The following is a 21,880-nucleotide window of genomic DNA, read 5'->3' on the forward strand; positions in this document are numbered from 1 at the left end:
TTACCACTAAATGCGAGCCTCTAGTTCCCTCTACTGGTGAAAATGTGAAATAAAAGTTATGAAAACCTTTGATTTGACTGCTTTTTTAACGATGTGTGTTATTGATTAGATTTTTAAATTGAATTATATTTATTAATATTTATTATTATAATAATAAAATATAACATACAATCTATACAAAATGGAATAATATTACTAATTTTATTAATTCATGTATTCTTTTCCTTTGGATTTCAGCATTTCTCACACTTAAAAGTCTCAAAGTAATTAAAAAAAGTCTTAAATATATATTAAATATATTTTTGAATTTGCAAAAATGTATTGTTTTAACCTTCATATGTTAACATATATTTCAAAATGTATTTTAAGTGCAACAAATACGTTTCTAATTTTCCAAACCATATAGCAAACAAATATATTTTTATATACTGACTGTCCTTCAACGAGATGCCCAGCTGATGGCTGACCAGTGACCACTGGCGGAACCAGTTTAATTTGCTTACCCGTTCACAAACCCCATAGTATTTTTATATATATAAATATATATGTATCTCTCTCAAGGGTTTTTACCCTCCTAGGAGTTTTTCCCCTGGACTAGGCAGAAGGGTTTTTCTCCTAGGGGTTTTTTTCATCCCCTGGAGAGTCCGCCACCTTTGGCTTAACTTTCTACTTTACTGTATAGGTTACATTATTAATACGCTCGTTTCTATGCTTCTCCTATATCTATTAATGTACAGCTGCCTTGAAACAATTAACAATTGTGAAAAGCGCTATATAAATAAAATTGAAAAAAAAATGCTTGGCAAAAATGTATAAAGTATAAGTAAGATTTAAAGTTTGTATAAAATATAAAATTATAAGTATATATTTTGCAGTTGAAAATATATTTAACTTTAACTACTGTCAAAAGATAAAAAAAGTAATCTGTTTTCATCTATTGTGATTGCTATCTTATTCATGACACTGAGAAACTGCTGTACAACTAATTGCTCAATTATCTATGTGTGTATTCAATTTTTATCTAATTTTATTTATTTTTCTGGAATTTTATTCACTGAGTGTTGCTCTATTGTTTCCCTAAAATAAATGCAGTATCTTAAACTGCACAGTTCTGCCTTTTTTATTTCCCTGTATTTCTGATCACTGCTAAAGATGACACAGTCAAACTCATCAGTATCACAAAATTATCTGCTTTATTTCAAAACAACAGAATTGAAATACAAAGATGACTTATAACACTGGAGAAAACCTGGGACTGGGCTTTTTACAGTACCTGTAAAACAGGAAAATTACTATAAACAGTGCTCAAAGGAAATATAACACACGAATTTAATGCAATAATACCGTCATCTCACCAGCTGTACCAATATCCAAAAATAATGACTGAGCCGACTGCACCTATTAATCCAATGGTTACAAGAGCAGACACCTTCATGATGTAGGATGCTCCTAAAAGCAGAGAATGAAAGAGGAGGTTACGAAGTTAGACATTTTAACCAAGACATAGTGTATTGTTGGTTTGGGGTCTTTACCTCTGACTTTGGCCCAGATTATACAAGACTGTTTTCTGGACTACCAATGGAAACATACAGAAAGATATTTACAAAACTTGGAAAGAGTTTACATGCATTTATACTTAAAAAGCACCCATGTCACGAATCCGCTCTCACCCTTCTCCACTGACAGACAGTGCGCAGAATAATATAATAGTCTCTTCCGTTCTCCAGGGGTGCGTTGAAAAACTTTTCATATAGCCGCTGGTCCCCTACAGTGAAGTTCATGTCCATGGCCAGACCCCTGAGCTGTATCTGAGCTGTGACGTATCCTCTATCACACATCTGCTGTGCGGAGAAACGTGGACTAACAGATGAGCCGCAGTCAAACAGCAAAACACCCTCGATGGGCACCACAAACACCTGGAACATACTGGACACGTAAAAAAATAAAGTATTAGCTGATACATTTGGCATATTTTACATATAAGATGCTACGATGATGTCTTTAAGTACCATATTGAGTCAAGTGAATTGGTCGATCTCCGTAATCTGAGAGTGGGCGATGGATCATCTACTTCAGTGTATTTTACCTCTGGTGTGGCGGGGACTAGTGAAGTACAGGAACATATTTATGTATGATATATAAGCCAAATAACTTGTAGACATGCATTGGGAGGTAGTGTAACCTAACAAAAAATCCAGTTTAAACCAGCATAAGCTGGAAGCTGGTTTTAGCTGGTTTAAGGTGGCAGTAGCTGGTTTAAAGGATAAGTCCATTCTCTTAAAAAAAATCCAGATAAATTACTCACCACCATGTCATCCAAAATGCCGATGTCCTTCCCTGTACAGTCGAGAAGAAATTATGTTTTTTCCATTCTCATTTTAATAGACTTTAATGGACCCCAACACTTAACAGCCCCAATGCAGTTCAAAACCGCAGCCTCAAAGGACTCCAAACGCTCCCAAACGGGGCACAAACATCCCATCCAGCGAAAAGATTGTCATTTTTGGCAAGAAAAATAAAATGCACTTCCAAACCACAACCTCCCGTCCCCCTCCGGCCGTGTGACAACCCAGCCCGACCCCACGCAATACGTCGACACGTGAAGAGGTCACGGATGACGTATGCGAAACTACGCCCCAATGTTTACAAATGTGGAGAAAAAGGACCGTTCCGATGTTGTTGTATGTGGAATGATACTAATTAATGACTTTGTGTCAGTTTATTGTTTAAAATGGTCCACAAATGTGCATTTCATATATGTAACACGTGACCTTTCGACTTCATAACGCAATTACGTGAGGCTGCGCTGGCGCGCCACACGAACGGAGGAAGAAGAGAAGTCGTGGTTCAAAAGTGAATATTTTTTATTTTTCTTGACAAATGTTCTGCTAGATAAGACACCCACGCCCCATCTGGGATCGTCCAGAGCCCTTCGAAACTGCAACTCCAAACTACACCAAAACTGTCAAGTTTTGGGGTCAATTAAAGTCCATTAAAATGAGAAAAATCCTGGAATGTTTTCCTCAAAAAACATAATTTCTTCTCGACTGAAGAAAGAAAGACATCAACATTTTGGATGACATGGTGGTGAGTAAATTATCTGGACTATTTTAAGAAAATGGACTAATCCTTTAAGCTGGTCCTCCTAGCCTGGGAGATCAGCAAAAACCAGTTAACCAGCTTTTTTTCAGTAGGGTAATTAGTTACGTTTTTGTACAATAAGTAGTTTTTGTTTTGTACCTGGTATGCTGGTATTTGCTGTAACTTTAGTGGTGGCTCGTGTTGACTGGGCTGTGATGGTTATTGTGTAGTTTGTGGCAGGCAAAAGATTTAAGCAGAGGACGGGCCACAGGGCAGAAGAGCTGAAAAGCGTTTGCTTTCGGTCACCAAACGCTCGCTCAAAGTCTCGCGATCCAACATACGTCACCTGGGTAAAATATTATGGAGAGCTTTGTTTATGAATATTTATTTACAAAAATGCAGATATACAGTACTGCTCCAAAGCCACCATGCATCCATTAGATTTGTTAGATTTTAGCAATGGTATAATAAACAATCAATGAACTAAAAAAAATCAACAAAAAAAATCAATAAAACAGCTTTATAACAATTGACCAATAGCAGGAAACAGCAGGATCTCTTAAATCTAAATGAAATGAAATCCGAATTTCTAATTCTCTCCAAATGAGTTCAAGATGTGCCAAAAGAGGTCAAATTTTTGCATGAAGAAGCTATACTTCCGTATTTTCTTTTGTATCTTAATAAACAAAGCTGGTGGTGGCACCAAAGGCCTAAGAGTTTTGCAGTATATCCAAAACTATGTCGTGCTGTATATCTATACACAAATACATATATACATACATATATACATATACATATATATATACATATACATATATACATATACATATACACACACACACACACACATATATATATATATATATATATATATATATATATATATATATATATATACATATACATATACACACACACACACATATATATAAATATAATATAATACAATTAAAGATTACCCACAGTGTATGTCTCCGTATATCCCTCATCTTCTGCTTGCCAGCGTAAACATGTTTCATTAACCACCATCACGTCATTTATGATCAGCTTGACCTCTGAAACACACAAAATCACTTTCTGTTACTCTTATTTTCTGTTTACATTAGCTTTAATTTTCCAGTTTCATTTATGAAGATGTTCACCTTTGCAGTGTAGAGTGGCTACCTGCCACTTTCCTGTGATGTCACACACTGAAATGTCACTTCCTGTGTGACTGTAATATCCTGTAACACAGCGATGGATGGCTACAGTGCTGTTGTCCCACACTACATCTGCGTGCGGTACGTCTGGTGCAGGGCCACAGTGGGCTACACAGACAAAAATACACAAACTGTTAAATTCCTAACTTTGTTTTATTATGAAAGACCATCTTACACTCTTAGAAAAAAGGTACAAGAAGGTACAAGAGTTGTCACTGGGGCACTACCTTTTCAAAAAGTATGCTTTTGTACCTAAAATAAGAATATTGGTACCTCAAAGGTATACCAAAATGGTACAAATTATGGCTTTTTAAAAGACACCAGTGACAACTTTTGCATTTTTTTCTGAGTGTAGACCAGCATGATTTTCTATGGAGGTCTAAACTGGTTGGAGGTGCTAAAAATGAAGGTGCGATAAAAAGGTTCTTCAGAGTGATGTCATAGAAGAACCATATTTGGTCCCCAAAGAACCATACAGTCAAATGTTTTTAAAATAACCATTTTTTTCACTACAAAAAGTTGTGAAAGAGTTGTTAAACAGAAAGCTTCTGTGGATGTTACATGTTCAGCCAAAAATGGTTCCTTGATGACATCACCTTGATTTTCAAGAGTGCAGTGAAGCTGAAAAAGTCTTATAGTAGAGATGCACCAATATATCGGACTATTCGGATAGTTTAAAATTAATCGGCCGATTATTTGGATTAATAGGGACCGGGAAACATACCAAATTGTGCTGTATGTAAAGGTAAAGTGTTGAGAAACATCACTAGACTGATTTATAGTGATCATACAGTAGTAACTACCTAAATGTTATTAATTCATAAAACTTAAGAAATACTTTTACTTATATTACCACATACAGCAAAAAGATCATTTCTATGGCCAAAAATATGTTTTAAATATATGCTAGATACATTTTAATAAAAACAAAACTTAATTTAATATATTTTTGAATTTCAAAATGTATTTTAAGTGCAACAAATACATTTATAATTTTAAAAACCATACAGCAAAAATATATTTTTGTGGTAAAAATATAGATGTTTGTATAAAATGTATAAAGTATGTATATGTATCTATAAAGTATGTATATGTATAAGTATGTACAATTTTAAAATAAGTATATATTTTGCAGTTGAAAATATATTTAATTTTAACCTTTTTAAACCTTTTATGTTTACAGGTTTGTAACATACAAAGGTTTTTTTCAATGTGACATGAATATAAATGCTTTAAAATATATATATTTTTAAAGTTATTTATATATTTCTTTTTTAAAAACTATTTCAAAACATACAAACAAAATGGCCAAATACATTGGTTAAAAAAAATTTGTAAATATATTTTTAAATATATTTCAGTACATATATTTTTTGTATATTTTAAAATAAATAAAAAATATATTTGAAAATATATTTTTTGCCGTATGAGACCATCTAATGGTAATATAAGAAATGTAATATTTAATTCATATGAGTTATGAATGTTAATTTGAGTAACAGGTTTGTTTATAACTATAACACCAGTTACTTTTTAAACAAGTTGTTGAAATAGAGAGAATACAATTTTTATTTGCATTTCTTACAAAATCTGGTGTCATTATGATAATTTAAAAAACAGTATAAAAGGTAAAACCACCAAACCATCAGTAATTGGCAGACATCACTCCTAATAATCAGTTTTCGGTGTCGGCAGAGAAATTTCGTATTGGTGCATCTCTACTTAATAGTTAAGCTTGTTAAAAAACTTGGTACCAAGCTTGGTATCAAGTTAAACATGTACACTCAAAAAAGTCAGGGTTTCAACCCATTGTTTGATCAATTCTAAACATTTTTTGGGTTTCTGGATTTCTAATTTAGCCAAGATGCTGGGTATGTCCCTTTTTGACCCAACGCTGGGTTAAATATAACCCAACATTTTTTTAAGTGCACACCTTAAGCAATATTACTAACTACTCTTTATTTTAACGTGCTGTATTTATAGTTGTGGAAATTTAATTGTTTACCTGTACACGTTACAGATATTTTTTCCCATGTTCCATCTGATAAACATGTTGACATGTTTTTGTCTCCTGCCTGTTTATATCCATATTTACATTTGTATTCAACAACGCTACCCAGTGCAGAAGTTTTGTTCCAGTTTATATCGGTTAGTGGGAATACTGGGGGAGGCCCACAGTTTATCTCTGTTCATTGAGACCAGTAAAGGGCATTAGAAAAAAATATGCTTTAAATTGTGTGCTGACCATAATTTTAATAACATGACACTTATTCATGTTTTACTTTGTGAATTAAAGGAATAGTTTACCCTAAAATCTGAATTGTCTCATCAATTACTCACCCTTGTGTTGTTTCAAACCCATATGAGTCTTTTTCTTCTGTGAAACACAAAATAAGAACATTTTCAAGAATGTTTCTTTTCTAAACAATGAAAGTAAAATAGTTGATGTGTGCACTATATTCATATGATAGTTTTCTATAAAGACTATGAATTATTTTTATTGAAACTTGTGACCTTAAGATGCACCGTCAACTTGGAGTTGAAATTATTTAAAAAATTGGAGGAAAATTGTTGCCCTAAAATTAAGTAATGGAACCTAAAACAAAAGTATATTTTTAGTAATTTCAACTTAATTCAGTTGATTTAACATAAAATAATTAGTAATATTGAATAATTGTTTTTAGAAGGAGAATATCTCTCATGCATATAAACTGCTTTCGTGCTCCATGGAGGAATAAAAATCATACAGGTCTGGAACGACATGAGGGTGTGTACCTAATGACATCATTTTTATTTTTGCATGAACTGTTCCTTTAAAATGTGACCCCAAAACACAGCAGTGATTTACAATGAATGCATTAAAATAGCTTAAATGTTGTGAACCACCGTGCTGTTAGTACCTTCACATCGCATGTATACTTTGCTCCACTTTGCATTTGAGTTACAGAATGACACATTTCCTTCACCGACACCGTGGTATCCAGCTTCACACCTATAAAAGGCCACAGAGCCCAGACTGGAGTTGTTGTTCCACATTACAACCGAATGACGCAGAGAAGGGGGCGAGCCGCAGTCTACTTCTAAATAAACACACACAAACTGTACATCTTTATTCATATTACATTCAAGAAATACAACGAGCCAAAGAAACATTTGTACACTTAAACCACAATTAAAAGTCATTGCATTGAGTCACAAAACCAGGCACATCATGCACCAAATATTTTTAAGGGGGCACAGTGCACAAGCTACCGTTCATACTGTTATAATAATTATTACATCAACATCAAAACCTTTTTATAGACGGTTTCAGCAGTAACAACATAAACAAGCGGCTGTCGCGGTCCGCACATAATTCCGGTAAACTCCGCTATCAATAAATAACCACAAAGTACTTTAAACGTAGTTTATTTAAATAACAAGCAAAAAAACAACACATAGATTACCTAGGAAACCAAAACATTTGTTATTTTCGACGAGGCATTTGTTCAAGAGATCAGTTTAGCAACTAGTCGGGTGATTCTCACGAAACCATTGAAACACCACGGCACTAATGATTTTAGCTTTAAAATGTGTAATATAGTAACATTAAAAAGCATCAGAATTAACACAATACTGTGTTCTACCTTGCACAATGTGTGATTTCAACATAAGAATTTATAATTGTAAATTTTATCTCATTTTCTGCTGAAATTCTCATTACCGCAATGTGTCCGGCTGTGTTTGAACATGCGTTATGTTGTAATTTAATCAAATTAACACAAAAATATTAAGAAAAAAATAAATGGATGTTTTGCTAGACTACTTTAGATGACAGAAAAAATATTTACTGAATATTCATGTAGAATAATAATGAAGAAAAATGAGGAAAATGATGTGTCCATGCCTGATGTTCTCATCCTCCGCAACACTTTTTGAGAACAGTTTAAGCACACATACAGAATTTTAATAAAGTTTGATTTTGAGTGACCAAGCACATGGACCAGTTACTTCAAGATGGCTACCAGGTAAGATACTTTTTTTTACAGTTAATTTGAAATATTGTCTTGTCAGAATGCTTACACAACATTTTGATTATCATTACCGCAACAGAAACTTATTAAATGTTAATTTAATTAATAGAAGCATAATACTATGATTTTAAATGCATGTGCAGAATCTCCAAATTATGTTCTTTCAGGTTTGTCATGTCATTTTGAAAATATGTCAGTGTTGATGTTTTCTGACTGTTGCGGTAATGAGATTTTTTAGGACAAATTTTTTAAATTATGTTACAAAAAGTGTTAAATGATAAGTAAAAGTTTTTAAATTAATGTTCCCACTTACTCCAGACTTTGTTTTTCAATGTCTGGTGGGGAAAAAAGTAAATTTAAGCAATTTTTACATTTTCATGCTTGACATTTTTAAAACCAAGTTTTCGTGAGAATCACCCAGTCAGACCATTAAAAAACGAAACCAGAAGTAAAGTTCGGATCCAGACGTGTATCATGTGCGTCCGATGAAACCGTCTATACACAATATTCTTTTATTCTTATTCTGCTTCTGGGTTTGTACAGTATAATTTATTGTGTCCAGAATGAAGCCTGTGATAAAAAACAGCGAAAATCTCAAAAAAGTAAAGAACTGAACATTTTTTGGGGCCACTGTGTGAAAAAAATAAGATAAAAGAAAATGAAAGCTATACCTTTACAGAGAAAATCAGGCTGACTCCAGATTCCCTCTGTATCACAAACTGATGTATCTCCGTTTCTTGCATTATAAAATCCATCAATGCATTTATAAAACACTTTGGAGCCGACGCCGCTGTCTCCTCTCCACATCATAACTGAGAGAGGAAGAGCGAGGGGAGCTCCACAGTTCACAGCTAAAAACAACAACAACAACATCATCTCAAAGACAGGTCATTTATTAAAAGATTATTACTAAACATTTGTTTCATACAATTACCTTCGCACAACAAAGTTGGTTTTGTCCAATAACCGTTTCCATCACACACAGATATATTATGGCCTTGTTTAGCGTAGTAACCGCGTTCACAGCGATACTTTACAGTGCTGTTAAACGTTACTTTGCTATTCCAGATTTGTATAGTGTTGGGCAATATAGGGGGACTTCCACATATAATCTCTGTTGAGGAGGAAATGACATTTACTGTAGTTAATGTATGTTTAAATCACTGCTTTTTATAAGATTATAATAATATTAACCCCTTAGCGTTCCAATGTACAGTGGGAGAAATATTGCATTATTTGACAGAAAACTTCATGGCATACAACACATCAAAAACAAAAAACACTGAACATGTCACATATCTTTGGAAAGCTTTGGGAGACGCTTTTAACTCATTCGCCGCCAGCCTTTTTGAGAAAAGTTGATTTTAACAAAAGTTTCACAAAATTCCTTGCAGGAAAAATTATCTTCTATAAATATATAAACATACAAATATATCAAATGAAAGAACACACCCTCTGCTTTCACACAAACAATAAACAAACAAACAAACAAACAAAATGGGGGGGCGTTTCAATATATATTTACTTTTTCCACTTAATTTAACCACTGAAATATGGATATTTCTCTTCAAAAATACAACATTTTGAGCAAAAAGCTTTAAAAAATTGCGTTTCTGTAAAGGAATTTATGTTAGAGATCAAACTCAGAATGACTATCAAACATAAAGGCAGTTAAAATAAATCATTAAGGGGCGGTTTCCCGGACAGGGATTAGCTTAAACCAGGACTAGGCCTGAGTTTAATTGGGAAATATAACATAGTTTAAACAAAAATATCTTACTAAAAACATTACTTGTGCATTCTGAGGCAAAACAAAGGGCACTGATGTATTTTAAAGCAACACTATGTAGTTTTTGTTACCTTTAAATAATGTCTCTAAAATTATTTCAGTGTTAGAACAACTTTTAACTTGACAAATTGTACTGTTGCTGCAACCTGAGCAACCTCCTAGCTGCTACAAGCACACTCTGAAAGTGGCGGTGGAGGGTAGAGCACACAGCCCCGCCCCTCCCCCTGCCTGCAGAAGAGTGTCTGATACCAGGCACTGTTGCGCTTTTCAACCACATGGGGGAGCTGTAAGTCATTTTTACATGGAAACTACATAGTGTTGCTTTAAGATATGAAGAGTTTCGTTGCAAAACGAGATAACCACCATTTTTTTTAATTGTTCAGAAATCTAGTTTTTTGGTTGTGCATTCCAATTAATTTCAATGCAACTGCAGTTGGTTTGTTTTGATTTAAACCTTCATAACTTAAAAAATACAGCTAAGTAGCACCATAAAACAAAATAATAACATAATAATAAACATGTTTTGACAAAAATTTTAAAAAATGGATTTATCTCGTTTTGCAACGAAACTATTCATATGTCAGTGCAAGTTGTTTTCAGTTTGGACAGCTCTTACATTCATTTTAGTCTAGGACTAGTCTAATCCCTAAATCTTTTTAACTTCCGTTTTTGATAAATTGAATTACACTTTCACTTTGAAATTCATTCAGAAAGGCATATTTATCAGTTAAATATGAACTCATAATTGACGAGATAACTCGTCAATGGCGGCGAAAGAGTTAAGATACAATTAACACCGCAAGTAGAATTAGTGTCCTTTTAATGTGGTTTTTTTTTTTTGGGGGGGGGGGGTTTTTTAGGAATGCTAAGGGGATAAATAAAACTGAAATCATAAAAGCAATAAACCTAAAACGTGAAGCATTGTATCAAATATTTGCAGCCTTTTTATAAAGCTGTACAAAGCAGAAATAGTCCGCTGCACATTTAACACTTGGCACTGTTTGTTTGACATCATTTTTGTATGCAAAGATATGTTTTTTGCTGAAAGTTCAGCACATTCAACACTTTAAATAAAATCTAATTGCTGTTATTATTTACCTTTACTGTAAAAATGAAACCTTTACTAAAAAAATATTTTTATTAGGGATACACCGATATATTGGCCTATAATCGGTATCGGCATATAAAACTGATTGTTCAAAAACAGCCATTGATCAGGTCAGATTTAATGCTATCTTATGGCAATTCGTTCATAGGTGGCTAATTCGTATTAACTCTTCCCCTGCCAGCCTTTTTAAAAAAAGTTGCCAGCCAGAGCCAGCATTTTTTTTTAATGCTTCCAGAAAATGTTCTTCTATAAATATATAAACATACAATATATCAAATGAAAGAACAAACCCTCTGCTTAGAAAAAAAAAATTTCATCCTATCTTCATTAGTTCTCTCTTTATTACCTCTCAAATATGGGTAGGTTTCTTCAAAAATACCACATTTTGAGTAAAAAGCTGAGATAATTGCATTTTTGTAAAGGGCTTTTGTTAGCGATCAGAATCAGATCAATTATCAAAACATACAGAGTTTTAACTGTTTTTGAGTAAGTGGATGCTTAATTGTTTTATAAGCTGGTTAAGAGCACCACCTAGTGGATAATAGTGAAAATATAGATTGCCGTAAAAACTCGTCAGTGAAGAGTTTTTTCTTAATTGACGAAATAATTTGTCAATGGCGGGGGAAAGAGTACATTCATACGACCACATTCGTACATTTCTGTACGCTTTGTTTTTGCCCCATGACGTGGGGGTAGGGGTGGGGTTTTGATATAGTTTTTTATGCTAATCGTATTTTTTTGTACGATTCATTCATACAATTAGCCAACTCGTCAAATACATACAAATTCTCGCGAGATCAGAATGGTCAGGTTATATCCTGACAATCAAAAGGCAAATGAAAAACACATCAGAAGTCAAACTGTATGATTTTTTAAAATTGGGTTACAATGGCAACAGCATTGCAATTTGTGGGATTTCATGACATATACATTTGAAACAAGGCGTAAAAAGCAAAACTATCGGTATCTTTTCAGTAACAGTAGGTGTCATTCTAAGTAATCGAATATTGGTATCGGAAAGAAATCGTATAACCCTGACCACAAACACTTTTAACACAAACACAAAAAGAAAAGAAATAGTGCTTATTTTGTGTTCTAAGAAAGAACAAATATCAGATGAAGGTAAGTAAACAATAACAATATTTTCACTTTTGGGTGAACTATACCTTTAAAGGTGCAATGTGGGACTTTTAGCGGCATCTAGTGGTGAATTGCAACTAACGGCTCAGTCCACAGCTCACACCTTCCTTCCGAAACGCATAGAGAAGCTACGGTAGCCGCCACAGGACAAACATGTCATAATCTGAGATAACAGTGACAAAACGCTCTCTATAGATCAGTTTGTCCATTTAGGGCTACTGTAGAAACATGACGGCGCAAAATGCCGACTTTCATGTAAGTGAACCGGCAGTGTATGTAGATAAAAACAGCTTATTGTAAGGTCATTAAAACAATAGAGTACATGATGTAAGATCTTTATACACCACTAATAATATAGTTATGTATATTATATTGTATTTCTGTCAAGAGACCCTCCTAAAAGTTACACATTGCACCTTTAAAAAAAAAATGTTTCATATTCCATCAAAGTCTTGTTTCAAAGTCAGAAGAAGAAGTACCTTTACAAGAAAATCTGGGATCACTCCACCGACCGTTACTTTTACACACTGACACATTTTCTGTATCCAAACTGTGATATCCAGTTTCACAGCTATACAGAACCACAGAACCAATCTTACTGACACCGGTCCAAAACAACACTGAATGGGGGAGGGCTGGGGGAGAACCGCATTTTATCTCTAAACACACATAAACACAATCTCAACACATTCTTTGATCATGACACTGTCCATCCAAATATTAAACAACGGCGTATACCTTCACACCGGAAGTCAGGGCTTGTCCACGTCCCGTTAGGGGAACATACCGATACGTTTTCACGTCCGCTGTTATAAAACTGCGAGTCACACACATACAGCACCACTGATCCCATTCGTGAGATTTTATCCCAAATTATTTTTGAATGAGGGAAAAACCGGGGCTCCCCACAGTCCACTTCTATATATGAATAAATAATAGTATATCGGTTAAATGACAGCAAATGTATTTCAGTGACATGCTATATGCATTTTGGAGACTCTTTTATCCGAAGCAACTTGTATATTATAAGGCATTCATTCTATAGATACAAACATACACAATACCTTCACAGACCAGGCTGGGTCCGTCCCACCGTCCGTCCAGACCACAAACTGAGGATTTTGTTCCTCTCTTCCACTGGAAACCCTCCATGCATCTGTACTGGAGTTCACTGGTGTAGTGGGTGATAGTTGGGGAGATCTGCTCAGCGTGAGGGATTGATGGAGGAGATCCACAGTCTATCACTAAAGAAAACACACACATAAGATAATTTATTTTAAAGCTCACATAACACACGCTGTTTCTGCATTTCTGATGTTAATCTGGAGTACCTATAGAGTAGTATGACATCCTTTATATCTCCGAAGAGTCTTTAGTTAATCAGATTTATAAAAGAAAGATTAGCTACATCTACTCATGTAAAGCTGCTTTGCAACAATTAACAATTGTGAAAAGCGCTATATAAATAAAATTGAATTAAATTGTAGCTTTACCGAATCTTTCCGATAACGTACGAAAAAATAAAGAAGGAGGAGTTATACCGCGGGTGGTGCGAGTACGAGTCGTGCAATACTATACAACACTGTTTAAACTTATGATTCACTACATGTTCGTGTCATTTATATAATATGCACGCGACTATTTCCAACATAAGACAGAAGTCTTACTTACAGCGTGCAATGACCCGGTTGGGAAAATCCACCGCATCAAACACACACGCAAAACTCCGCTGCTACCACGGATAATAAACTATATCCATTGTTTTCATAAGGCTGGATGTCTTCTCCTTACATCCAAAAACACACTTCTTCTTTCGTGCCATTGTTGAGTTTTGAAATTAAACAAAGCTGAGTGGCGTGATAAGTTGTTTGCAAGCTCTAGCGTCTCCGCTGATTGACGGGTGGGCGGGGTTTTCCGGGGAAGTGCCCATATAAAGAAGTAATACGTATAGAAAACACCTGAAATGTCAGTTGGACCTGTAATCGATAAAAACTTTCCGAAACTTGTACGAACCCTGCCGAAGTGCATTTGGCACAGAAATACTCTGTAACACGTCCAACTGCTTTTTTGACACTTTGCCTACGTTTAGCATGAGGAAACAACTCTATAACTGTGTTAATAAGTCAGAATGCTTGAAATACCATTGAAACCCCCCCCCCTTTAAAATGCACCAATAACAACATTATTTTGTGTATTTGGTATGATACAATGTGTTTGCGTAGTTTATGGTTAAACAACAAAATTATTTTTCACATACTGTACATTTTTGTAGCTCCATATATACTGCTTTCCTCAAATGCATTGATTTTGTACAAAACTCATTGATCTGAAAAGCTCTGTGTCCCTGATTGGCCAGCTAATCTGTACATTGTGATTGGCCTAAATACCTCTGACGTCAGTAGGAAATGTGACGCTCCTTACCATGTTTAAAATATTCGCTCACAATGCAATGCTAACAGTAGTTAACTTATTGGCTTACAACTTACAAGCGAGAGAAGAGAATATGTGGTTTAAAAGTGCATATTTTTTATTTTTCTTACCAAAAATGACAATAGTTTCGCTAGATAAGACCTTCATGTCTCATTTGGGATCATTTAGATTCCTTTTAAACTGCATTAAAACTGTTAAGTATTGGGGTCCATTAAAGTCCATTAAAATGAGAAAAAATCTTGTAATGTTTTCCTCAAAAAACATAATTTCTTCTCGAGTGAACAAAAAAGACTTCAACATTTTGGATGACTTGGTGGTATGTAAATTATCTGGATTTTTTAAAGAAAATAATCCTTTAATCTCTGCGTAAAAAGGGCTATTATGTTGCTCCGAGGACATCAACCACTTGGCAAATTCAGGAGACAACTTGGCACGACAATAGCCTCTTTCACACAGTAATTCTGGTAAATTACCATGAATTTACCAGAATGACTTTACCAGTAAATACAAAAATGTGCTGTTCACACATGCAGTGACGTTCCGTCTTTTTACCAGTAAGACATCATTCACACATCAGTATCAAAATACCGGTAAACTCGGAGAGAAAGCGGAAGTTACCTGTGGCGCGCGGCCGGCGAGCTCCGTCCGTGTCGTATTTTTAAACGGCGGGTTATGAATTAATATCCACGGTCCGTATTTTGTTGTTTTCACATCTGTGGTAAATGGTCGCGAAGTTGTTCGTGACCAAACAACATTGCGTTAGGCGGCGTCAAACGGAACCTGCGCGTTTGCACATTAGGCTTCACAGATGGTGTGCTAAGGACGTCGGCAATTTGGCAATTAGATGGTAAGCTGTTTTAAACAACTTTGGTGAAGAAATGTGGATGTTAACTTCAGGTGTGCTCGACTTTTAAGCAACATGTGTATGGAAACGTCCGTAAACAGTCTGGGGGAAACCGCGTCACCTGTATAAAAAAACTTTCTGATTGGCCCGCCCGATCTGTCAGCGCGGTCTGACGTCATCCATTCTAAATGCCGATAATGCTATATTTTTCGTTCACACACAGCGCTTACCGGTAAATTACCGTTAATCTTACAACCTGTCTTACTGGTAAATTGGGAGCACTGATTTACCGGAAAGGTTCTGTTCACACATGACATGTTAAGTGCAATTTACCAGTAAATTACCAGTAAAGACTGTATGTGTGAAAGGGACTAATGGGGCTGCATTCTCACCTTTGCAGTACGCTGCATCCCGAAGGGAATTAAATGGTTCACTTCCATCTTGAATGGTGTAACCCTTCTGGCACGAGCAGGTGAAATCTCCCTCGGTGTTGTGACAGAGAGCTCCTTTACCACAGATGTCCTGCACGCTGCACTCATCTATATCTGAAATCAACAGCATTCCTATAATCAATTTTCCTATAATCACATGCGATATAGCATGGAAAAGAGTATAGCACTGTATGTTTTTTTTATCTTTATAATAACAATAATAATAATAATAATAACATTCAGGATGTGCATTTTCCTAGCATGCATTGTTTGCTCTGTTTTGCCACTGATGTCTCTGAGGTCGTTGATCCAGTGTTACTCAATCAGTTTTGTGAAACACCGCAACTGTGAAATGAATACATTTCCTTGCGACACTGTGGTCACACCCATCCTGTAAAATCTGTGTACTATCTCTATACGAATCTGCAAAACAACTAAAGCTGTGATTAAAAAGTGTATAAAACATTCATACATTTATTGATTTAGCAAACTATAAACTTACCGTGGCAGTACGTCCCATCATTGGGTATGAATGTTGTCATGTGATTTGATGGGCTGTAGCCTGTGAGACAGGTACAGTAATAGCTGCCGTATGTGTTGTGACATACAGTATGATCTCCACAGATTCGGCCCAGCTGACACTCGTCTTTATCTATAACATCAGAACAACAAGTACACCAGTCACTTCATGTCGCTTTGGCCATACAAACTTTATTAGGTGGAGATATACAGACAGCACAATGCATTCACTTTTATTCATTCAGCCTATAAAAAATCGTGGTTCATCAAACCTTGACAGTAAGTTCTTCCGTTGCCTACAAATCCATACATGCAATTACAGACTTTCCCTCCCGATCCATCGGTTTTGTCATCACATGTGGCATTTCGATGGCAAGATGCACAAACATCTACTGTGTCGGCTCTAACTCCTGTATATGAGACTAAAGACAATAACAAGAAAGAAAAGTTTAACGTGCACAGAAAATCTTTTTTCACAAGCTTTCGAAAAGCTAAACAAAGCTACTATTTAAAAAAATGCTGGGTTACTTTCAACCCAGTGTTGGGTCAAAAAGAAACCAAATCGATCCGCTGGATTTTAATTAAACCTATACTGGGTTGTTTCAACCCAAAATGCTGGGTTGTTTTAACCCATTGTTGGGTCAAATATAAACTGGGTTAATTTAAGCAAACGGCAGGGTTGGTCCTTTTTAACCCAACGTTGGGTTGAAAAGAACCCAGCATTTTTTAGAGTGTAAAGAAATGTAAGCAACTGTGGATGGATTTTCTTGCTTTTACTAAAGCCGACAAGATGCTTTTACAACATTCCCAAATCCTGCTGGGATAACATGGATCAAATTGTTTCTTTACCAGGTTCAGGTACATATACTAAAAATGCTGGGTTATACTCACATTTGTTAAATTAACCCAGAAAATTTTAATATTTAATCCAACAGCCCAGCATAGGTTAAATTACAACCCAACAGGTTAGGTTTGTCCCCTTTTGAACCAACTCTGGGTTGAAAATAATCTAGTATTGCGTTCGAAACCGCCTACTTCCATACTAGAGTTGTATATCCGAATTCATAGTATTCCAAAAACAGTAGGCGAAAAGTACCCGGATGACCTACTACTTCCGGTTAGATTTTGAAGTGTGCATACGACGGACACTTCACTATCCCATGATGCCCCGGGAGAGGAGTTATCCAACGAAGAAGAAGAGGCATGCGGCTGTTTTCGTGCTGAAATGACATGACGTGGTGACGACGTATGTCACGTGATGTAGCAACATGGCGGATGTAGTACATCCGTATCGCATTCATACTACCAGGATTCATACTATACAGTACCTACTGTTTTAACGGTCAGTAAGTAGGTACTTCATCTCATTCAGTACACAGTTTCGGACGCAGACTAGGAGTGCAGTTTTATTAAAGGGGGGGTTTAATGGTATTTTATGCATTCTGACTTATTAACACAGGGGGCATATTAACATTAAGGGGGCAATAAGTAGGATTTTCCCCCATCTAGTGGTGAAATTGTATTTTGCATTCAAACAAACAGTGCTCTCTAGCGCCTCGCCTTTCCAAATGTGTGTTGCAACTACAGTGTTGGGAGTAACGCATTACAAAATATAATATATTACAGTAATATATTAGTTTTTGCTGTAACGCAGTAATATAACGCATTACTAATAAAATTTTGGTAATATTTTACTCGTTACAGTCTTAGTAACGAGCGCGTTACAACAATGCATTTCTAAATTAGACCGTGATATTTTTGTTTTTTTATTTTTGACCAATGCGCGCGACCAGCATCCACACATGAAAAAGCTGCGTGGGTATATGGCTGTGTCCCAAACCGCATACTTCTATACTATATAGTGGGCGAAAAGCACTACTTCTCGTACTCTTTGCCTACTATATAGTATGGAAGTAGGCGGTTTGGGACGCAGCGTATGTCTGTTTCCACGTGCTGTATGCAACATGTTAATTTTTACTTTAACTTTGTATTTGAAATGTGATTTGGACGCGGTGCGCGTCAAATATAGGCATGCTTCTTAAAGAGCCGAATCTGGGAAGTCCGCGGCTTTATAAGCATTGACTAAAGTGGTCGCAATCAGGTCCGGTAGCCCGCTCACGCATAATTTTGCGAATAAGAGCAAGTAAAAGCAACAGAAAGTTTCTATCGGTCTCCTGTGCTGCGTGAACCTCAGAAGTAAAGAGACTTTTACATGTTGCCAGTAAAATCCATATCTCACCAGCAATGACCAGGTAAGCTTTGCTATGATTACAGTCCAGATACATAATAGATTGCTAGGCTATTCCTATGCTATCTACAGTTTTATTACAAACAGCAACCTAAACTACAACATAACATTAGTGAAGACTTAAACATGGTTATCTAAATAGTACATTTAAACATCACTGTTTAAAGTTTTTACCAGCCTTTGTATGGGAGCCTATAGCCTATTCATTGTTTGGCAAAAAGCAGTGTTCCTCTGTTTGTCTGTGTTTTATATGTTTGTCTACATGTAATCCTTATATTGTACTGAAATGAGCTGTATTCCATGTTATTAGGCTATAGGTTGCATTATAGTGGGCTCTTACTCTATTGTGTTTGGTATGTGTACCATAATTTACCAGACTTTTACTAGATCATTTGTCTATGTTTATGATTCTGACAGTGACTGTTATTGTATTTTGCCATAAGTATTCACTGTGCCTATTCAAAGCTCGAGGGCCAACACATAATTTCTAGATTTATAAGCATCAATAAACTACATTTTAACATTTTATAATGCCTGGTCATACTTCTGTTATTTTGATGAAAGTAACTCAAAAGTAACGCAAAAGTAGTGTAACTCATTACAGTTCAGAGACAGTAATATTGTAATGTAACTAATTACTTTCAAATGACAGTAATTTGTAATATATAATGTATTACACTTTGGAAGTAACTTTCCCAACACTGTGCAACTACGGTAGCCGTTATGTAATCACTGATCTCCTACGGATCACTTCGGCCATTTGTCCACACGAAAATGCAGTATCAGGGCACTGAAACCGAATATTAAAAAAAAACTGTCAGGGTGAGGATTTTAAGAAACGCTGGTTGCAGTGTTGTCGTGTAGACAGTAGACCGGGGGTTTTGCCTTTTGTTAGGCTTCTGATTGGCCAAGGCGGCTTTACGATTTGGGTTATATTGCCGCCTGCTGGCGTGGCATGCACTTGACAGCGCTTGATAGCGTGTTTTTGCTTTTTCATGAGGACGGAAATTTATTTTAAACTGAGCCTGTGTGGACGGGATTTTTTGGGGGAAAAACTCCTGTTATAAAGATACACGTGTCAATGTGGACTAGACCTGAGTCATAGGCATAAAACTGCTTCTGTGTTATGCTGGAAATCGGCGCGTTAGTGCAAATAATGTAAACAACACGAACATGTAGTAAATCATTACGCTGGATTTCCACCAAACTGCGGAGCGGCTGCAAATCGGCTCCGCTGCGTTACGGCTCCACACTCCGCCGTCCGCCAATACCCACCAGTTCCGTATTTGTTGCAGAGCGGCTGCGTGCTGAAGTGACGAGGACCCATGAGGTCTCGATCGCGCGATATATAGTTCTGTCTCCGCCCATTATGACGTTAAATTATGACGTTTTGCTGGACCAGCCCAGATCATGACACGAGATCTCGCGCATTCAGGTATGATCACGCGATATAGTCATGGCTCCGCCCTGCAGAAAATAGAAGAAGCTCTGCGTATTTGTTCTGGAGGGCTGCGGATGGCCGGAGCTGTGACGGATTCGGAACGCAGTCAGTGGAAATACACACATTGGCTTGAATGGAAACACACTTGTAAACACTGGGGCGGAGTTTCGCGTTCGTCTTCTGTGACCTCTTGACGTCATGACGTATTGCGTGGGGTCACGCTGGCGCATCACGACCGGATCTAGACGAGAAGTTGTGCTTTAAAAGTGTATATTTGTTATTTTTCTTGTCAGAAATAAAAATCATTTTGCTAGATAAGACCCTTATGCCTCGTTTGGGATTGTTTATAGTCCTTTGAAACTCAGTTGAAAAAAACTGTTAAGGGTTGAGTTAAGTGTTAATTGTTGGTGTCTATTAAAGTCCATTAAAATGAGAAAAATCCTGCAATGTTTTCCTCAAAAAACATAATTTCTTCTCAACTAAACAAAGAAAGACATCAACATTTTGGATGACATGGTGGTGAGTAAATTATCTGGATTTTTCTTTTAAGAAAATTGAATATTCCTTTAACATAAGCATTGGGTCAAAGGGGGACAAACCCATCCATTAGGTTAAAACGATGGGTTAAGACAATCATAGCTTAAATTACACTTCTAAAAATAAATGTTGATTTTATTTACAGTATGCATTAAAATATGTTTACAGTACATTTCTTGAAATTCCTGTTTACTTTTTTTTTGCTGTTAATGAAACATTTTACACTGAAAGGGCATAAAATATCAATAATGCAAAAAAGCATTTTCACAAGTTATCTCAGATGTCAAGACTGCATTTACAGTATATTATATGATTGACACTGCCAGTAAACTAAAACAATAATCAGCAAATTTTTGTCAAACACTTAAAAAAAATGCTGGGTTATTTTTAACCCAGGGTTGGGTCAAAAAGGGTCGAGCCCAGCAATTGGCTTAAATTAACCCATTGTATTTAAAAACACCTAGCATTTTGGGTTAAAACAACCCAGCATATGGTAAATTACAACACAACAAGCTGGGTTCATCACTTTTTGACCCAACACTGGGTTGAAAAAAATGATTTTTTTTTAGTGAATGATACTCTACATGGGGCTCTAATTGTATTACATTTAGAAACAATAATATAAGATTTATTTACCTGTTAATATCTAATACTCACCTTTAAGAGCACCTTGAATCATCAAAAAGCACAACATCACTATGACCGTCATCGCTGTTTGTCTCTGTTCCTGCCAGCTGAAAATATCACAAGTTTCTCATCCACATTTCTCCTAATTTCCCCTTAAGGACCCTCCTCCTCCGATCTGAAGTCTGTTGATAGGAGTGAATGAGTTAGTTAAGGTCAAACACATCTCTTTTACAGTCATCCGAAAGACGCAGTGGTCTCTGTGGTTTTTGAGGACTGTCTGTAATCAACCGACACATTTAGTTTAATTTTATAACCGTTTATTGTGAAGCCCACAGAAATTGCCCCATCATCGGCCACACGCAGATTATGGCTATTTTCGGCTGCCAAGCTGCTTTGCCAATACCCATTCTTTGATATCTGTGCTCTCATATCTATAAAAAGCTCCCCTGTCATCCACTGTAGGTCACATTATA

General features: G+C 36.0%; 1 protein-coding gene across 8 annotated transcripts in view; it reads right to left on the reverse strand.

Annotated features, from left to right (window-relative positions):
- Positions 1–1,170: 1,170 nt before the first annotated feature.
- The window catches only part of susd1 (sushi domain containing 1), a 29,791-nt gene continuing 9,081 nt past the window's right edge, over positions 1,171–21,880 (reverse strand). For 4 of the 8 annotated variants that reach the window (XM_073861171.1, XM_073861172.1, XM_073861170.1 and 1 more), the window contains 19 exons: positions 21,438–21,589; positions 16,827–16,976; positions 16,538–16,687; positions 15,997–16,149; positions 13,395–13,574; positions 13,069–13,248; positions 12,810–12,989; positions 9,228–9,407; positions 8,965–9,144; positions 7,181–7,360; positions 6,286–6,465; positions 4,224–4,388; positions 4,045–4,136; positions 3,241–3,427; positions 2,010–2,103; positions 1,671–1,926; positions 1,533–1,572; positions 1,356–1,449; positions 1,171–1,273 (listed from right to left, as the gene is read on the reverse strand). In XM_073861171.1, coding sequence (XP_073717272.1) covers positions 1,231–1,273; positions 1,356–1,449; positions 1,533–1,572; positions 1,671–1,926; positions 2,010–2,103; positions 3,241–3,427; positions 4,045–4,136; positions 4,224–4,388; positions 6,286–6,465; positions 7,181–7,360; positions 8,965–9,144; positions 9,228–9,407; positions 12,810–12,989; positions 13,069–13,248; positions 13,395–13,574; positions 15,997–16,149; positions 16,538–16,687; positions 16,827–16,976; positions 21,438–21,489 — 2,736 coding nt within the window. In that variant the 5' untranslated portion in view covers positions 21,490–21,589 and the 3' untranslated portion in view covers positions 1,171–1,230. The remainder of the gene's footprint in view (positions 1,274–1,355; positions 1,450–1,532; positions 1,573–1,670; positions 1,927–2,009; positions 2,104–3,240; positions 3,428–4,044; positions 4,137–4,223; positions 4,389–6,285; positions 6,466–7,180; positions 7,361–8,964; positions 9,145–9,227; positions 9,408–12,809; positions 12,990–13,068; positions 13,249–13,394; positions 13,575–15,996; positions 16,150–16,537; positions 16,688–16,826; positions 16,977–21,437; positions 21,590–21,880) is intronic. The other 4 variants (XM_073861173.1, XM_073861175.1, XM_073861174.1 and 1 more) reach the window with 4 other exon arrangements.

Source organism: Misgurnus anguillicaudatus, chromosome 22, assembly GCF_027580225.2.
Source record: "Misgurnus anguillicaudatus chromosome 22, ASM2758022v2, whole genome shotgun sequence".
Lineage (NCBI taxonomy): Eukaryota > Metazoa > Chordata > Actinopteri > Cypriniformes > Cobitidae > Misgurnus > Misgurnus anguillicaudatus.